This window comes from Pantherophis guttatus, chromosome 1, assembly GCF_059756535.1.
Source record: "Pantherophis guttatus breed Tessera chromosome 1, ASM5975653v1, whole genome shotgun sequence".
In the NCBI taxonomy this organism is placed as follows: Eukaryota; Metazoa; Chordata; class Lepidosauria; order Squamata; family Colubridae; genus Pantherophis; species Pantherophis guttatus.
This window is the reverse complement of record NC_142063.1, coordinates 56,467,651-56,482,323: the sequence shown is the minus strand read 5'-3', so window position 1 is coordinate 56,482,323 and position 14,673 is coordinate 56,467,651. Positions and strand designations below refer to the sequence as shown.

Here is a 14,673-nt window from a genome sequence, read left to right as displayed (position 1 = left end):
AGAACTTTCTCAGAGATAAGAAGGCTGCAGAGACTGTGAAGCTATAGAAAGATGTCATCTTTCTAATAGAGAAAGATGTCAATTGCAAAGAAGAAAAATAGTGGAGAAGGCAAGCAACAATCTTTTAGTTAGTTACTGCTAAACCTTGTTACCTTCATATGGAAGCTATGATTGTTACCTTCATATGGAAAACAATATGGAACCATAATTCATTATAACGTCAAATGTGCGTCTTCTGTCCTCACTTCATGTTAGTCTGTGTGCAGCTTGACATGCAGCTAAACCCACCTATCTTCCATTAAAACAGACCATGTGCATAGATCTGGATGCTTTATTGAAAGAACAGGATATGGTGAAACTGGGGAAAATAGGAATACATAAATTGATAACCAAGGGGGCGTGGTTATGGCCATGGTGGTGTGAGGACGTTTTCTCCACTTCGCAGGGCATTTTACGGAAGATAAATGTGGATTAAAGTGTTTGAAATGCACTGATAAGGACCAAAATTTTATAAATTGTATCGGAAGAGCTACTGCCCAAGCAGACTGGACTTTGGAATCGGTAGGTCACCCTGAACGACTCAAATTTTGAAGCTTTTCATAGCGTGGGAAAGTGGAAGGAGCGAGGGGTGACCAGATAGGCAGTCGCGATTGCATATTTGGAGTAAATAGCTGTCTTTGTTCTCATTATTACTGCGATCTGTGTTTGTTTTTGCTGTGAGATAAAGGCATGGAACATCAAAGACTGGTGGAAGGGTTTTTTTTTTCTCTCTCTTGGAAGAATATGTGAACTTTAAGTTGATCTTTTGTTTGTGAAAGTGCCTGAGTTGAAGCGGCAAAACGCATTTCTGGGCAGTGCCTTCCAACGGATGTTAGCTTTTTTTTTTTAGGGAAATTACGTAAGCTGAATTGAGAACTATAAACTTTTATTGCTGGCCCTTTTGAGTGCAATAATAAGCTGTCTCAGCTTCAATATTGGATTGCTGTCCCTTAATCTTCATTACAGACCCTCTTGGCAAAAGTGGATAATTAAAACTTATTAAAAAATGGCGACCCAACAATCTTTAGAAATGCAACAAGTTGCTGTGGCCTTAACCAAAATTAGTGAAAAGATATCAGGACTGTCAGATAGTATGGATAATATGACATTGGAAATTAAAAGAATGAAGCAAGAAATGAATGAAAATTTTGCAAAGCAAACAGCAGAAATGACAATAATTAAAGATGAAATTGAGCAGATTCATACACATGATGCAAAGATAGATCGGCAAATTGGAGAAATCTTTTTTAAAAATGAACAACAAGATAAAAAAATTTGTCTTTTGGAAGAAGAAGCGAGGAAATATAATCTGGTTATTCGTGGAATTCAAGAAGAAAAAGTGGACAATTTAAAACAACGAGTTTTAAAATGGCTCAATGACTTGGATACACAAATCACATTTACAGCAACAAATCTGGCAAGTGTTTTTAGAATTGGGTTTAAAAGACAAAACAGCTTAAATAGAAATGTACTTGTCAGATTTGCAAATCTTAGTGACAAATTGGAAGTGATGGTGAAAGTGAGAGAGATGGGTGAAGCTTTGAAATTTGAGGAGAAAATTATTCAAGTCTTTCCGGATATATCAAGAGAAGAAAGGGCGTGGAGATTTTTTTTGAAACCAATCACAAAGGTTCTGAGAGACAATGGAATTAAATATAACTGGAGACCGCCACAGCAACTAAAATTTTTTTATAAAGGAAGAATGCAAATAATTACTTTGGAAACAGATGCAGTGTTATACTTACACGAACTTGGATTGATTGTAAAGTATGAGGACGTAACAGAGATAAAAGATCAAATGCTCAAGATGGGTGGAACATATGCAAAAACATCAACACCAGAAGAAAAAGGGGCTGCTGGAGGACAAGATCCTAAAGGACTAAAGCGGAAGGAAATCTCACCTGCGATGGTTGAACAAAAGAAAAGTCGTGATGATATAATGGGAGATGGAGTGGATAAGAAATTCAAGGATCTTGAAAAAGAATTGCAGGAAGCTGAGTGCGGGGAGAAATTACCACCCTTTTCTCTGAGAGATGAATTTAAGTAGACTACCCGAAAGAAGTGACCCGACCATTGGCACGTCCCCTCTCCCCCACTCTCTTTATAGAGGCGGAAACCAATTGAGGATGTGGGGGACGAATATTGTTTGTTATTCAATGTTTGATGTTTTTTTTGTCCTTTTTTGTTTTTTTTATTGTTTTTTTTCTTCTATGTTGAATGTTGTTTGGAATGTGGGAGATTGGTGCTGGGATCTGGGCACAGAAAGGAAGAGGAGGGGAAAGGATTAAAAAAGTTACAGTTTAAATGGGTTTAATAAAAATAATGACATGGAATGTGAAGGGTACAGGGAATTAGATCAAGAGAAGACGATTGGAACTTAAAATTAAAAGAGATTTACCAGATATATTATTTTTGCAAGAAACCCATCAGAAATCTGAAGACTCAAATAAAATGTATATAAAGGGTATGCAAATTTATGAAAAATCTTTTGGAACTTCAAAAGCTAGAGGAGTTGCTATATTGATATCAGATAGGGTATATTTTGAAAAAGAACAAGTAATTGTGGATGAAGAAGGAAGATATTTAATAATTGTGGGAAATATTAACGAGGAAAAAGTGACACTGGTTAATTTATATTTACCAAATGAGAAGCAAAAAGAATTTATTGAAAAAATAACTAAAATTTTGGAAATCGAAAGTGTAGGGAAAGTAATTGTGGCTGGGGATTTTAATTTAATTAGAGATAAAATAGATAGTACTAACCCCACTCGTTGTGGAGGAGCAAATAAAATGGGGACCTTAAATAAATGGATGTTTCAAAACGGCGTGGTGGATGTCTGGAGAGAAGTGAAAGGAACTGAAAGAGTGTACACTTTTTACTCTAAGATACATAATAAATATTCAAGAATTGACTATATCTTAGTTTCTAAAGATTTGTTGAATAATGTGGATAAGATAGATGTGGGAATTTTTAAGGATTCTGATCATGCAGAAGTTACGATGGAAATAGATTTTAATTTTGAGAAAAAAGGAAGTTGTTGGAGATATGATGAAAAACTGTATAAAAATGAGGAGGATAAAAAATGGATATTTAAAAAATGGGAAGAATGTTGGAGATTGAATGATAATGGAGAGGTTAAATTTGAAATTGTTTGGGATGCGATGAAAGCAGTGTTTAGAGGGGAAAGTATCAAGTTATCAAGCAGAAAATATAAAAATTATAAAAATAAAATTGAAAAAGATAAAAGCCAGATTAAAGAATTGGAAAATCAATTTTTGCTTACTAAAGAAAAATTTTTTTTGGAGGAATTAAATTTGCTAAAAAATAAATTGATAGAAGAAGATATAGAATTGGTAAAAAAGAATATGAGATATTTAAATAGGAATTTTTTTGAATTTAGCAATAAAAACTCTAAGTTATTAGCAAGGATGGCGAAAAATAAAAGAGAGAAGAGAGAAATTGGAGCCTTGATAGATGATAAGGGTATAAGACGCTATAAAAAATTAGAAAAATGTGAAGTGGTCAGGAACTTTTTTCAAAATTTATATTCGAAAAAATTAATTGATCGGGGAAAACTGAGAAGCTATTTAGAAAAACATGTTGTGAAAATTGACCAAACATATAAAGATTTAATGGAAGAAGATATAACACAAGACGAGATTAATGGAGTAATACAAAAAATAAAATTAGGAAAAGCTCCAGGTGAAGATGGATTACCTGCTGAGTTTTATAAAGAATTTAAGGAAATAATAATACCAAAATTGCAAAAACTATTTAACGGAATTTTACATGGTGGAGAAGTTCCGTTGTCATGGAACAGAACGGTGATATCTGTAATCCCTAAACCAGATAAAGACTTAGAAAGGATTGAGTCCTATCGGCCCATCTCTTTAATTAATCAAGATGCAAAGATATTTACTGCCATTATAAATAATAGATTAAGTAGATTTATAGATAGATATATAAGTTATAACCAAGTAGGTTTTGTGAAGGGTAGATACATGAGTGATATTGTCAGAAGAGTATTAAATATTATAGATGTTGCTGAATATAATGCTGATAAAATAGGTATAATATCATTAGATATTTTCAAAGCTTTTGACTCTGTACAATGGGAAACTATTAAAACAATTGTTGAGGTACTAGGTTTTGGTAATAAGTTTATACATGTTATTTCAAAACTGTATCAAAAAAGTAGTGCAAGAGTGAAGGTGAATGGAAGGCTGACAGAAGAGATAAGATTGGAAGCGGGTACAAGACAAGGATGTCCCCTGTCTCCAACATTATTTTTATTAGTTATGGAAATTTTGACTAAAATGATAGAAAAAGATGAAGAATTGGAAGGGTATAAGGGATATAAGATAAATCTGTATGCGGATGATACTTTGATTATTTTGAAAGATATAGAGAAAGATTTGAAAAGGATACATAAGCATTTGGAAGAATTTGAGGAAATGACAGGTTTGAAAATAAATTGGTCAAAATCGGAATTATTAATGAATAATAATGGTAAGGAGTGGGAGAATATGCAAGAACAACTTGGGATAAGGATTAAAAAAACATTGAAATATTTGGGCATAACACTTTCACTCAAAGTTAAAGAAATGAAAAAATTAAATTATGATGTGGTGATGAATGAAATTGAGAAAAAGATAGATAAATATAAAATGATAAAGTTGTCTTGGTTTGGTAGAATTGCAATGTGTAAGATGATGTTGTTGCCAAAGTTTAATTTTTTATTTGAGATGTTACCGTTAAACTTGACAGAGAAAGATATTGAAGGATATCAGAAGAAATTGGATAAATTTTGTAATGGTGGGAAAAGACCTAGATTAGTGAAGAAAATGTGGTATCAAAATCAAAAGGAAGGTGGATTAGGAATCCCCAAATTACTCAATTATTATTGGGCTTATGCTATTCGGACTGTGGTAAAAATATTTAAAGGAGAAGATAGTCATTGGAGAGATTTAGAATTAAAGGACATCAAGAGATTTGGCTCAACATGGTTTTTAGATAAAGCAAAATCAAAATGTGTAATTAATAGCTATTGGTTAAAGGGACTGAGTAAAATTTGGAACAAATTTGTTAAAATTTTAATTCCAGATATAATTTTCTTAGGGAAGACAATTGAAAATTGGCCGATTAAAACTAATATAAGTCGTGATAGGGTAATGGAAGATGAAAATATACAAACTATAATAGATTGGTTAAAAACTTCAGAAAATGAAAGGAGGAAAAAAGAAATCATTGAAAAATTGGGTTTAGGCTGGTTTGAAAAAATACAGATAGAAAAATGGACTAAGAAGGTAAGGGACAATTGTTCGATAAGTAGAAGTAAAACTGAATTTGAATATTTAGTATTCCAAATTATGAAAGATGAAATTGGGCTAAAGGGACTCGTTAGTAAGATATATAAGATTATAAATTTTGATGGAAAACCACAAAGGATGATGAAGATGAATTGGGAAAAAGAACTTAATATTAAAATATCAGATTTAGATTGGAACGTGAATTGGAAGAGTAGAATTATGAAGACTTTATCTGTAAGGATTAAAGAGCATAATTATAAGGTTGTTTGGAAATGGTATTTGACTCCATTAAGATTGTCATTGATGGATAAAAAAATTAGTAAACAATGTTGGAGATGTGATATGGAATTAGGGACTTATGAACATATGTGGTACAAATGTGATAAAGTTAAAAAGTTTTGGCAACAATTGGAGGAAATGATATTTGAAATGATGGGGAAAGCAATAATATTGAGACCAGAAACTATATTACTGTTGATAATTAAGGAAATAGAACCAACAAAATATGAGAAAGAATTGATTAGAATTATGATTATAATGGGTAGAATTATAATAGCCAGATATTGGAAATTAGATGTGAATTTTAGAATAGAAGAATGGTATTGTGAAATGTGGAAATTAGCTTTAAATGATAAAATGACATGTGATATAAAAATTAGAAATGGTGACTATAAAGAAGACATTTTCTGGAAAATTTGGAAACCATTTGTGGACTATGCGCTGGGAAAATTGGATGCTTCGGTACCTGTACCCCGAGAACGTGGATTTTGGCGATCATGAGGATATATCCGAAGAACCAAATCTTCCTTTCTTATGTATAGCACAGGGTGAAATATTGTACATGTTGTTTGTAATGTTAGTAATTTAAAATATAAAATGTTAAAAATAAAATATATATTAAAAAAAAGAACGCTAAATAAATAAAAAAAATTTAAAAAAATATAAAAATAAATTGATAACCAAATACAAGATAAGCAGTATTGAGTTACTGCTGAAAATAACAATTAATAAATGCAAGCAATTTAAATCTCACCAGCGATGCTCTGTGTGTGTGGGATGTGGGTTTGTCCGTGGATGACCATGTGCCACAGATTAAGATGGATTCTTCTTTGTGCTTCTGCCTTCTCCAAATGCTAAAGGAAATGGAGTCTGGTTTACCAGCGTGCACTTGTTTTGAGAGTGCAGGCTGAAGATTGTATGTTGGGGCATATTTGTCCCTCCGGCCACTAGATGAGGCTAGAGAGCAACAACAGTATATAAAAGTTGTATGCTGGGGCATGACAGCGTGTAAAATTAGCAATTCAAGAAAGACAGTACTGCTACCACATAAACTACAAGTCTAAGTTGACCTTGCTGTCATATGTTACAGTTAAGCATTATAATTTCTTGGGATAAATGTTAACATGGTTCCAATCACTATGTGAGCCCTTTTTTATATTACTGTATATTCTTATTATTCTCAGTGGCATATATTGTTACTCTTTCAGAACAATTGATATTTGTTAAGTATTATACTCTAGATAATCAGAGCCATGTTGCTGGTAATGAGGCTTTGCTTCATGATAAAGAAGACATGGGCTAAAAATGCTCTTGAAATGCTCTTGAGAGTCTAAATGTCTGTGGTTAACAATAACTGAATTCAGAAAATTCTAAATAATGTAGAAAACATTGTTTCAGGTCACTCAACAGAGCCAGCCAATAAGAATTATGAACCTTTATTTTGTAAAGTGAGTGTAAATGTGTAAATGTTTTCTTCTGCCTCTGGGCTTCTTTAGAACTAAGATATGGTTTATATATTAGTACACTTTAATTTTCAAATTTAAAATGTCACAGTAACTACAGCAACAGAGAAAAAGAAGGGAGCCACCACCTATAATTATAACTAAATTCAGTTTATAAGGATGCATATTAAACACCTCATTGAATAGTTTATTTATTTATTTATTATATTTCTATACTGCCTTTCTCCCGTAGGACTCAAGGCGGTGTACAGTCAAGAAAAATATAGATACACAAACATCATAAAATTGCTAATTAAAATTATTATTATAACATAGTTTGGCCCAATTAAATAGAACCTAAAATTAGATAACATTTTAAAAACATTCACATGTTCATATGTTTAGCCCCGCCTGTTGGAACATCAGGGTTCTGAGGGCACGGCGGAAAGCACGGAGATCAGAGATATTTCGTATCTCAGGGGCCAGTTCATTCCAAAGGGTTGGAGCCCTCACAGAGAAGGCCCTCCCCTGGGAGTCGCCAGTTGGCATAATTTGACTGACGGTATCCTGAGTAGTCCCTCCCTGTGAGAATGAACTGGTCGGTGGGAGGCTATTGGTGGCAAAAGGCGGTCTCATAGGTACCCAGGTCCTAAGCCATGGAGCGCTTTAAAGGTGATAACTAACACCTTGAATCGCACTCGGAAGACCACCGGGAGCCAGAGCAGCTCGCACAGGAAAGGTGTTACATGGGTGCGCCGTGTTGCTCCCATAACCACCCGCACGGCTACATTCTGGACCAGTTGGAGCCTCTGGGTGCTTTTCAAGGGGAGCCCCATGTAGAGAGCATTACAGTAGCCCATACGGGAGGTGACTAGGGCATGAGTGACCGTGCACAAGGCATCCCGATCCAGAAAGGGACAAAACTGGCAGATCAGGCGAACCTGATAAAAGGCACCCCTGGCCACAGCCGTCAAATGATCTTCTAAAGATAGCCGTGAATCCAGGAGGACACCCAAGTTGCGGGCCCTCTCTGTGGGGAGCAAGATCTCATCCCCAATTGTCAATGATGGTACCAGCTGACTATACCAGGACTCCGGAAGCCACAGCCACTCGGTCTTGGAGGGGTTGAGTCTGAGCTTGTTTCTCCCCATCCAGATCCTCATGGCCTCCAGGCAACGAGACATCACAGCAAGGGCATCATTGGGGTGGTCTGGGGTGGAGATGTATAGCTGTGTGTCATCAGCATACTGATGAACACTCACTCCGAAACCACGGATGATCTCGCCTAGCGGTTTTACATAAATGTTGAACAGAAGGGGTGAGAGGACTGACCCTTGTGGCACCCCACAAATAAGGTGCCTCGAGGTCGACCTCTGCCCCCCTGCCAACACAAACTGCGAGTGGTCAGAGAGGAAGGAGGAGAACCACCGAAGCACAGTGCCCCCTATTCCTAACCCCTCCAGCCGGTGCAGTAAGATACCATGGTTGATGGTATCAAAAGCTGCTGAGAGACCTAATAAGACCAGGATAGAGGAGCAACCTCTGTCCCGAGCCCTCCAGAAATCATCAACCAACGCGACCAATGCCGTTTCCGTGCTGTATCGTGACCTGAAGCCTGACTGGAATGGATCCAGATAGACAACTTCATCCAGGTATCGGGGTAGTTGTCACGCCACCACACTCTCAACAACCTTCGCAACAAAGCGAAGATTGGAGACTGAACGATAATTTGATAATATAGCTGGGTCCAGGGAAGGCTTCTTGAGGAGGGGCTTCACAACCACCTCTTTCAAGGTGGCGAGAAAGACACCCTGACTCAGAGAAGCATTTATAATCCCCTGGAGCCAGCCTCGTGTAACCTCCCGGGAGGCCAGTACCAACCAGGAGGGACACGGGTCCAATAAACATGTGGCAGTGTTAAGCTTGCCCAGAATCCTGTCCACGTCCTCAGGAGCCACAAAGTCAAACTCTTCCCAGATAACACTCTCAAGACTTACCCCCATCTCCTCCCCTGGATCTACCCAGTCGGAGTCTAGGCCTTCCTGAATCTGAGTGACTTTATCATGCAAGAACTGTACAAAATCCTCAGCTCGACCCTGTAAGGGATCTTCCTGTACCCCCACCTGAAGTAGGGAGCGGGTCACCCTAAACAGCACGGCTGGGCGGTTCTTTGCAGATGCAATAAGAGCAGAGAAGTAGCTAGACTTCGCCGCTCTTATCGCCACTAGGTAGGTCTTAATATAAGATCTCACCTGTGTTCAGTCAGATTCAGATCGGCTTGTCCTCCAATCACTCTCCAGGCGTCTTTTCCGATGCTTCATCTCTCTCAGCTCCTCGGAAAACCAAGGAGCTAGACGAGATCGCCATCAGGTCAGAGGCCGCAAAGGCACGACACGGTCCAAGGCCCCAGTAGCCGCCCTGTCCCAGGCGACCACCAGGTCCTCAGTTGAGTCATGAGCCAGTCTCAGGAAATGGCCCAAGCTCCGTCAGGAACCTTTCAGGATCCATCAGGCACCTGGGACGGAACCATTTGGTTGGTTCCATCTCCCTGCAGTGGGTGGAAGTGACTTGAAAGTCCATGTGAAGGAGAGAATGATCAGACCATGACAAGGGCTTGATGTCTATATCCCCTATTCTTAGATCATTCAGCCACTGATCAGAGACAAAAATCAAGTCCAGAGTGTGATTCCCCAAGTGGGTGGGGCCTTTAACTACCTGGGTCAGGTCCATGGCCGTCATGGAAGCCATGAACTCCCGAGCCGTCTCTGACATCTCACCAATGGATGGCAGGTTAAAATCCCCCATAACAATAAGTCTGGGGGTTTCCACGGCCACCCCGGCTATAATGTCGAGCAGCTCAGGCAGGACCGCTGTTATGTGGCAGGGAGCCAGGTACGCAATCAGTAGGCCCATCTGAATCCCCCAACCCCACTTCACAAGGAGGGACTCACATCCGGCTCTCTGAGGAACAGTGGCCTCCCTCGGGCAAAGACTTTCTCTAATGATTGCTGCCACTCCCCCACCCCTTCCCTGAGTCCTTGGCTGATGGAATGCACGGAAACCTGGCGGGCACATTTCCACAAGGGGAACTCCTCCCTCCTGGCCTAACCAGGTCTCCGTAATCCCTGCCAGGTCAGTTTAGACCCTACCATCAAAAACGTTTCATCTATATATATATATCCTCAGCATAATTGTTGGGAGATTGTCAAAGCATCTTAAGTCTTAGTCAATCATAAGAATTGCACATGTGTCTGTTCAAAAGAAATCTCATTGAGTTCACTGCTAATTACTCTTGAATTCAGTAGAGTTCAGTGCTTTATTACTATACATTTATTACAATAGAACAGATAAGATGTCGAGCCCCAGCCGGGACTCGCCATCGCTGAGGGGCTGGGGAAGTCAGAGCCCTGGTGATGATCATCTGTATGTCTGGGATGGTGGAGGAAGCCCTACCTGGTCGACGGCATGGTTCAGCATTCCGCCTTGACGTGCTCGGCATTTTCCCCTGGAACCGAGTCGTTGGCGCTACCTGCTGACATCATGAAGGCACCGACGGCATTGACGGCTGAGATCAATAGAAACGCCTAACAGCTGATGGGCGGGTTGTGGGTTATACGCCGGATGATAGTTTGTAAGACGCAGGGCATTTAAATAGCTCTGCACGGCGGCTGCGTGTAGCGCTGACTTCAACCCCATGTTCCTGTACTTCTGGCTGAATTGCTGCATAGACCGAATTAAACAGTTGGAAACCTTCTTTGTTTTCGGGTTCTTTTTGTCGCTACATGGACCGGATGAGAGATAGAGCCAAGATAAGATATAATACACAACAAAGAACAGCAGTTTGTATAGTTATAAAAAATTCACTAAAATGAATATAAGTCCACTTGATATTCATAACTTACAATGACCAATTTCTAGTCAACTAAAATAACAAAGGATAAATTGCATTGTGCCATTAATTGCAAGAAGAAAAAAGTGTAGAAAAATTGGGCACATAAAGCATTGTTGTGTCCAGCTGAAATAAAATTTAATGGACATAAAAATCATCTGGTCACCTAGAAAAATATGTAATTGCATCACTGACATCTCCCTAGGTAAATAATGTCTTTTTTTTAAAATAGTTTTTATTGAATATAAATATTAAAAAAGACATACGTAACATATACACAACTAACATTTATACAACATATACACAAAAAGAATATAATTTCTTCTTAAGCATTTTTTCAGAGTAACGTTCTACACTTCTACTTATAATATATTCCTTCACCTTTCTGTAATCTAATAATATTTTTATTACATATATATGTATCAATCAGTAATATATCCCCTATATTTTTTGTATATTTCTAATTTTTAACCAATTATACCAATTATTCCATATTTTATAATAGTCTGATTCTTCTTTTTCTTGTAATTCTTTGGTTAACCTATCCATTTCAGCGCATTCTAAAATTTTCCCTATTACTTCTGTTTCACTTGGTATTTTTTCTTGTTTCCAATTTCTTGCGTAGGTTATTCTTGCAGCAGTTAATATATGAATTGTAAGATATTTGATATCCTTAGGGTATGATTTGTTAAATATTCCTAATAAAAATGTTTCTGGTTCTTTTTCAATCTGTGTTTTTGTTATTTGTTCCAACCATTTTTTGATGTTAGACCAAAATTTCTTTGCTGCCGGGCACGTCCATCATAAATGATAGAAAGTCCCTTGTGCCTTTTTGCACTTCCAACAAATTGGGCTATTTTTAGGTTGTATTTTTGCCAATCTGGTTGGAGACATATGCCACCGATAAAACATTTTCAGTTGATTTTCCTTGTACACCGTTGCTTTCGTTAACTTTAGGTTTACCTGCCAGAACTTTTCTCATTTTTCCAAAGGTATTGTGTGTTTGATATTTTGAGCCCACTTAATCATCGTTTCTTTGACTGTCTCTTCTTCCAATTTATAGCGTAGGAGAAATTTATAAATTCTACTAATTAATTTATTTTCTGAATCTAATATAATTTTATCTATTTCTTGTTTTTGATTATAAATTTCATATGTTTTTATATGCTCTCTATATTTGGATTGTATTTGAGTGTAAGTCCACCAGTCTATTCCTCTGTGTAAATCTATCTCCAATTGTTGTTTTGTCTTTAGTTTGCCTTGATAGTCAATTATATCTTTATATCTAATTATTTTTGTCTTATCTGTTAAATTTGGGTGTCTAATTGATTCAGCCGGTGCTAGCCAATTTGGTATCTTCATATAATGTTGTTTTTTAATTTTAAGCCAAATTTGTAATAATGAGTTCCTTATTGTATGTGTTTTAAAATATGAATGTGTTTTGTATTTCTCATCCCACATAAAGGAGTGCCAGCCAGTTTGAAGTTCGTGTCCCTCAATTGTTAAAGTTCTAGAGTCCTTTAATTCTATCCAATCTTTGACCCACGATAGTACTGCTGCTTGGTAGTATATCTCCCAGTCAGGGAGTGCAGCTCCTCCTCTATCTTTTGTATCCTGAAGCAGTTTAAATTTTATTCGTGGCCTTTTCCCTTGCCAAATAAATTTAGATGTTATTTTATTCAGCTTTTCAAAAAACGGTTTATCTATTTTAATTGGGGTGACCTGAAACAAATATAAAAATTTAGGTAATATAATCATTTTGATGGCCAAAATTCTTCCTAGGAATGAAATGTGTAAATTTTCCCATTTTTCTAAGTCTTTCTTTGTTTGTTCTAGTAATTTATCATATTTGTTTTCTTTAATTGCTGATGTTCTTGTAGATAAGCAGATTCCTAGATATTTTATTTTTTGTTGTTTGGATTTGTATATTATCTATCAAATCTTTTGTTTGGATTTCCGTAAGGTTTTTAACAATTAGCTTCGATTTACTTTTATTAATTTTTAGTCCAGCCACTTCTCCAAATTCTTCTTTTTTATGGAACAAATTAGGTATAGATTCCATAGGATTTTCTGTCGAAAACACTAAGTCATCAGCAAAGGCTTGAACTTTGTATTCTTCTCTATTAATCCTTAAACCTTCAATTCCTTGATCTTCTCTAATTTTTTTCAACAGGGTTTCCAATGATAGAATATATAGTAAGGGGGAAAGTGGACAGCCTTGTCTGACTCCTTTTGTTATATTAAATTTGTCTGTTATGTCATCATTCATAATTATCCTTGCTGATTGCTTGGTATAGATTTCTGCTATAATTTTCCCAAATTTTTCCCCAATTTGCATATTTTGTAGTTGTTCAATCATAAATTTCCAATTTTGGTTATCGAAGGCCTTTTGGGCGTCAAGAAAAACCAACACTGCCTGCTTCTCCGGGTGTGATTCATAGTATTCTAAAGCATTAAGTATTATTCTCATGTTGTTCTTTATTTGGCGTCCCGGCAGAAATCCATTTTGGTCTGGGTGTATATATGTATTTAATACTAATTTAATTCTTTCTGCCAAGATTGCTGCAAATATTTTGTAATCAGCATTCAATAATGAAATAGGTCTATAGTTTTGTATTAACTGGAGATCTGTGTCTTCTTTTGGAATGAGTGTTATTATGGCTTCTGTCCATGAATTTGGTATCTTGGCTTTCTCCATAGCTTCATTATATAATTGCAACATATTCTCTCCCAATACTTCTTGCATTGTTTTATATATTTCTACCGGTAGCCCGTCGGGACCCGGTGTTTTATTGTTTTTTTGCTTTTTCAGTACTTCATCTAGTTCTAATTTGGTTATTGGCCTATTGAGAGTAATTCTTTGTTCTTCTGTGATTTTTGGCATTCCTGATTTCTCTATGTACTGTTTTATTTTATCTTCCTCTATTTTCCCCTGATTATATAGATTCGCATAAAATTTCTTAATAATATCTTTTTTGGCCTCTTTACTATGTTGAATTTCTCCTTTATCATCCTTCAATTGGTATATCATTCTTTTTTTCTGTTCTTTTTTCAGTTTATAGGCTAGCCATCTGCCCGTTTTATTTGCGTGCTCGAAATAGTTTTGTTTCACCATTTTTATTTTTTGGGCTAGTTCTATTTGGTTTATCAAATTCAATTTATGCTTAATCATTTCCCATTCTTCTCTTATTGTTTTGTTCTGGGGCTTTTCCTGGAGTTTTTGTTCTATTTGTTTTAGGTCTTTCTCTAATTTATCTAATTGTTTTTTCTTCTCTTTATTCTTTTTCCTCGTATATGCTATTACAAGGCCCCTTATATATAATAAATAATGTCTTAATAGCATTTTTCATTATATATTCCTAGGATCCTGGTAAGCAATAGAGGGCACTGTGACTGGTCAGAGACATCTAATCAGAGTTAAAAGATAGGATAGGATAGGATAGGATAGGATAGGATAGGATAGGATAGGATAGGATAGGATAGGATAGGATAGGATAGGATAAGAATAGAATAGAATAGAATAGAATAGAATAGAATAGAATAGAGTAGAGTAGAATAGAATAGAATAGAATAGAACAGAACAGAACAGAACAGAACAGAACAGAACAGAACAGAACAGAATTGGAAGGGACCTTGGAGATTTTATAGTCCAACCCTCTGCTCAGGTAGGAAACCCTACTATTTCAGATAAATAGTCCAATCCCTTCTTAAAAA

The 14,673-nt window shown here is 36.5% G+C and overlaps 1 protein-coding gene across 1 annotated transcript; it reads left to right on the top strand.

Moving 5' to 3' along the window:
- Positions 1-768: 768 nt before the first annotated feature.
- LOC148116415 (uncharacterized) lies at positions 769-3,105 on the top strand. The gene has a single exon (XM_087874594.1). The coding sequence runs from the start codon at positions 1,046-1,048 to the stop codon at positions 2,084-2,086; it is 1,041 nt and encodes a 346-aa protein (XP_087730720.1). The 5' UTR covers positions 769-1,045; the 3' UTR covers positions 2,087-3,105.
- The last annotated feature ends 11,568 nt before the right edge of the window (positions 3,106-14,673 follow it).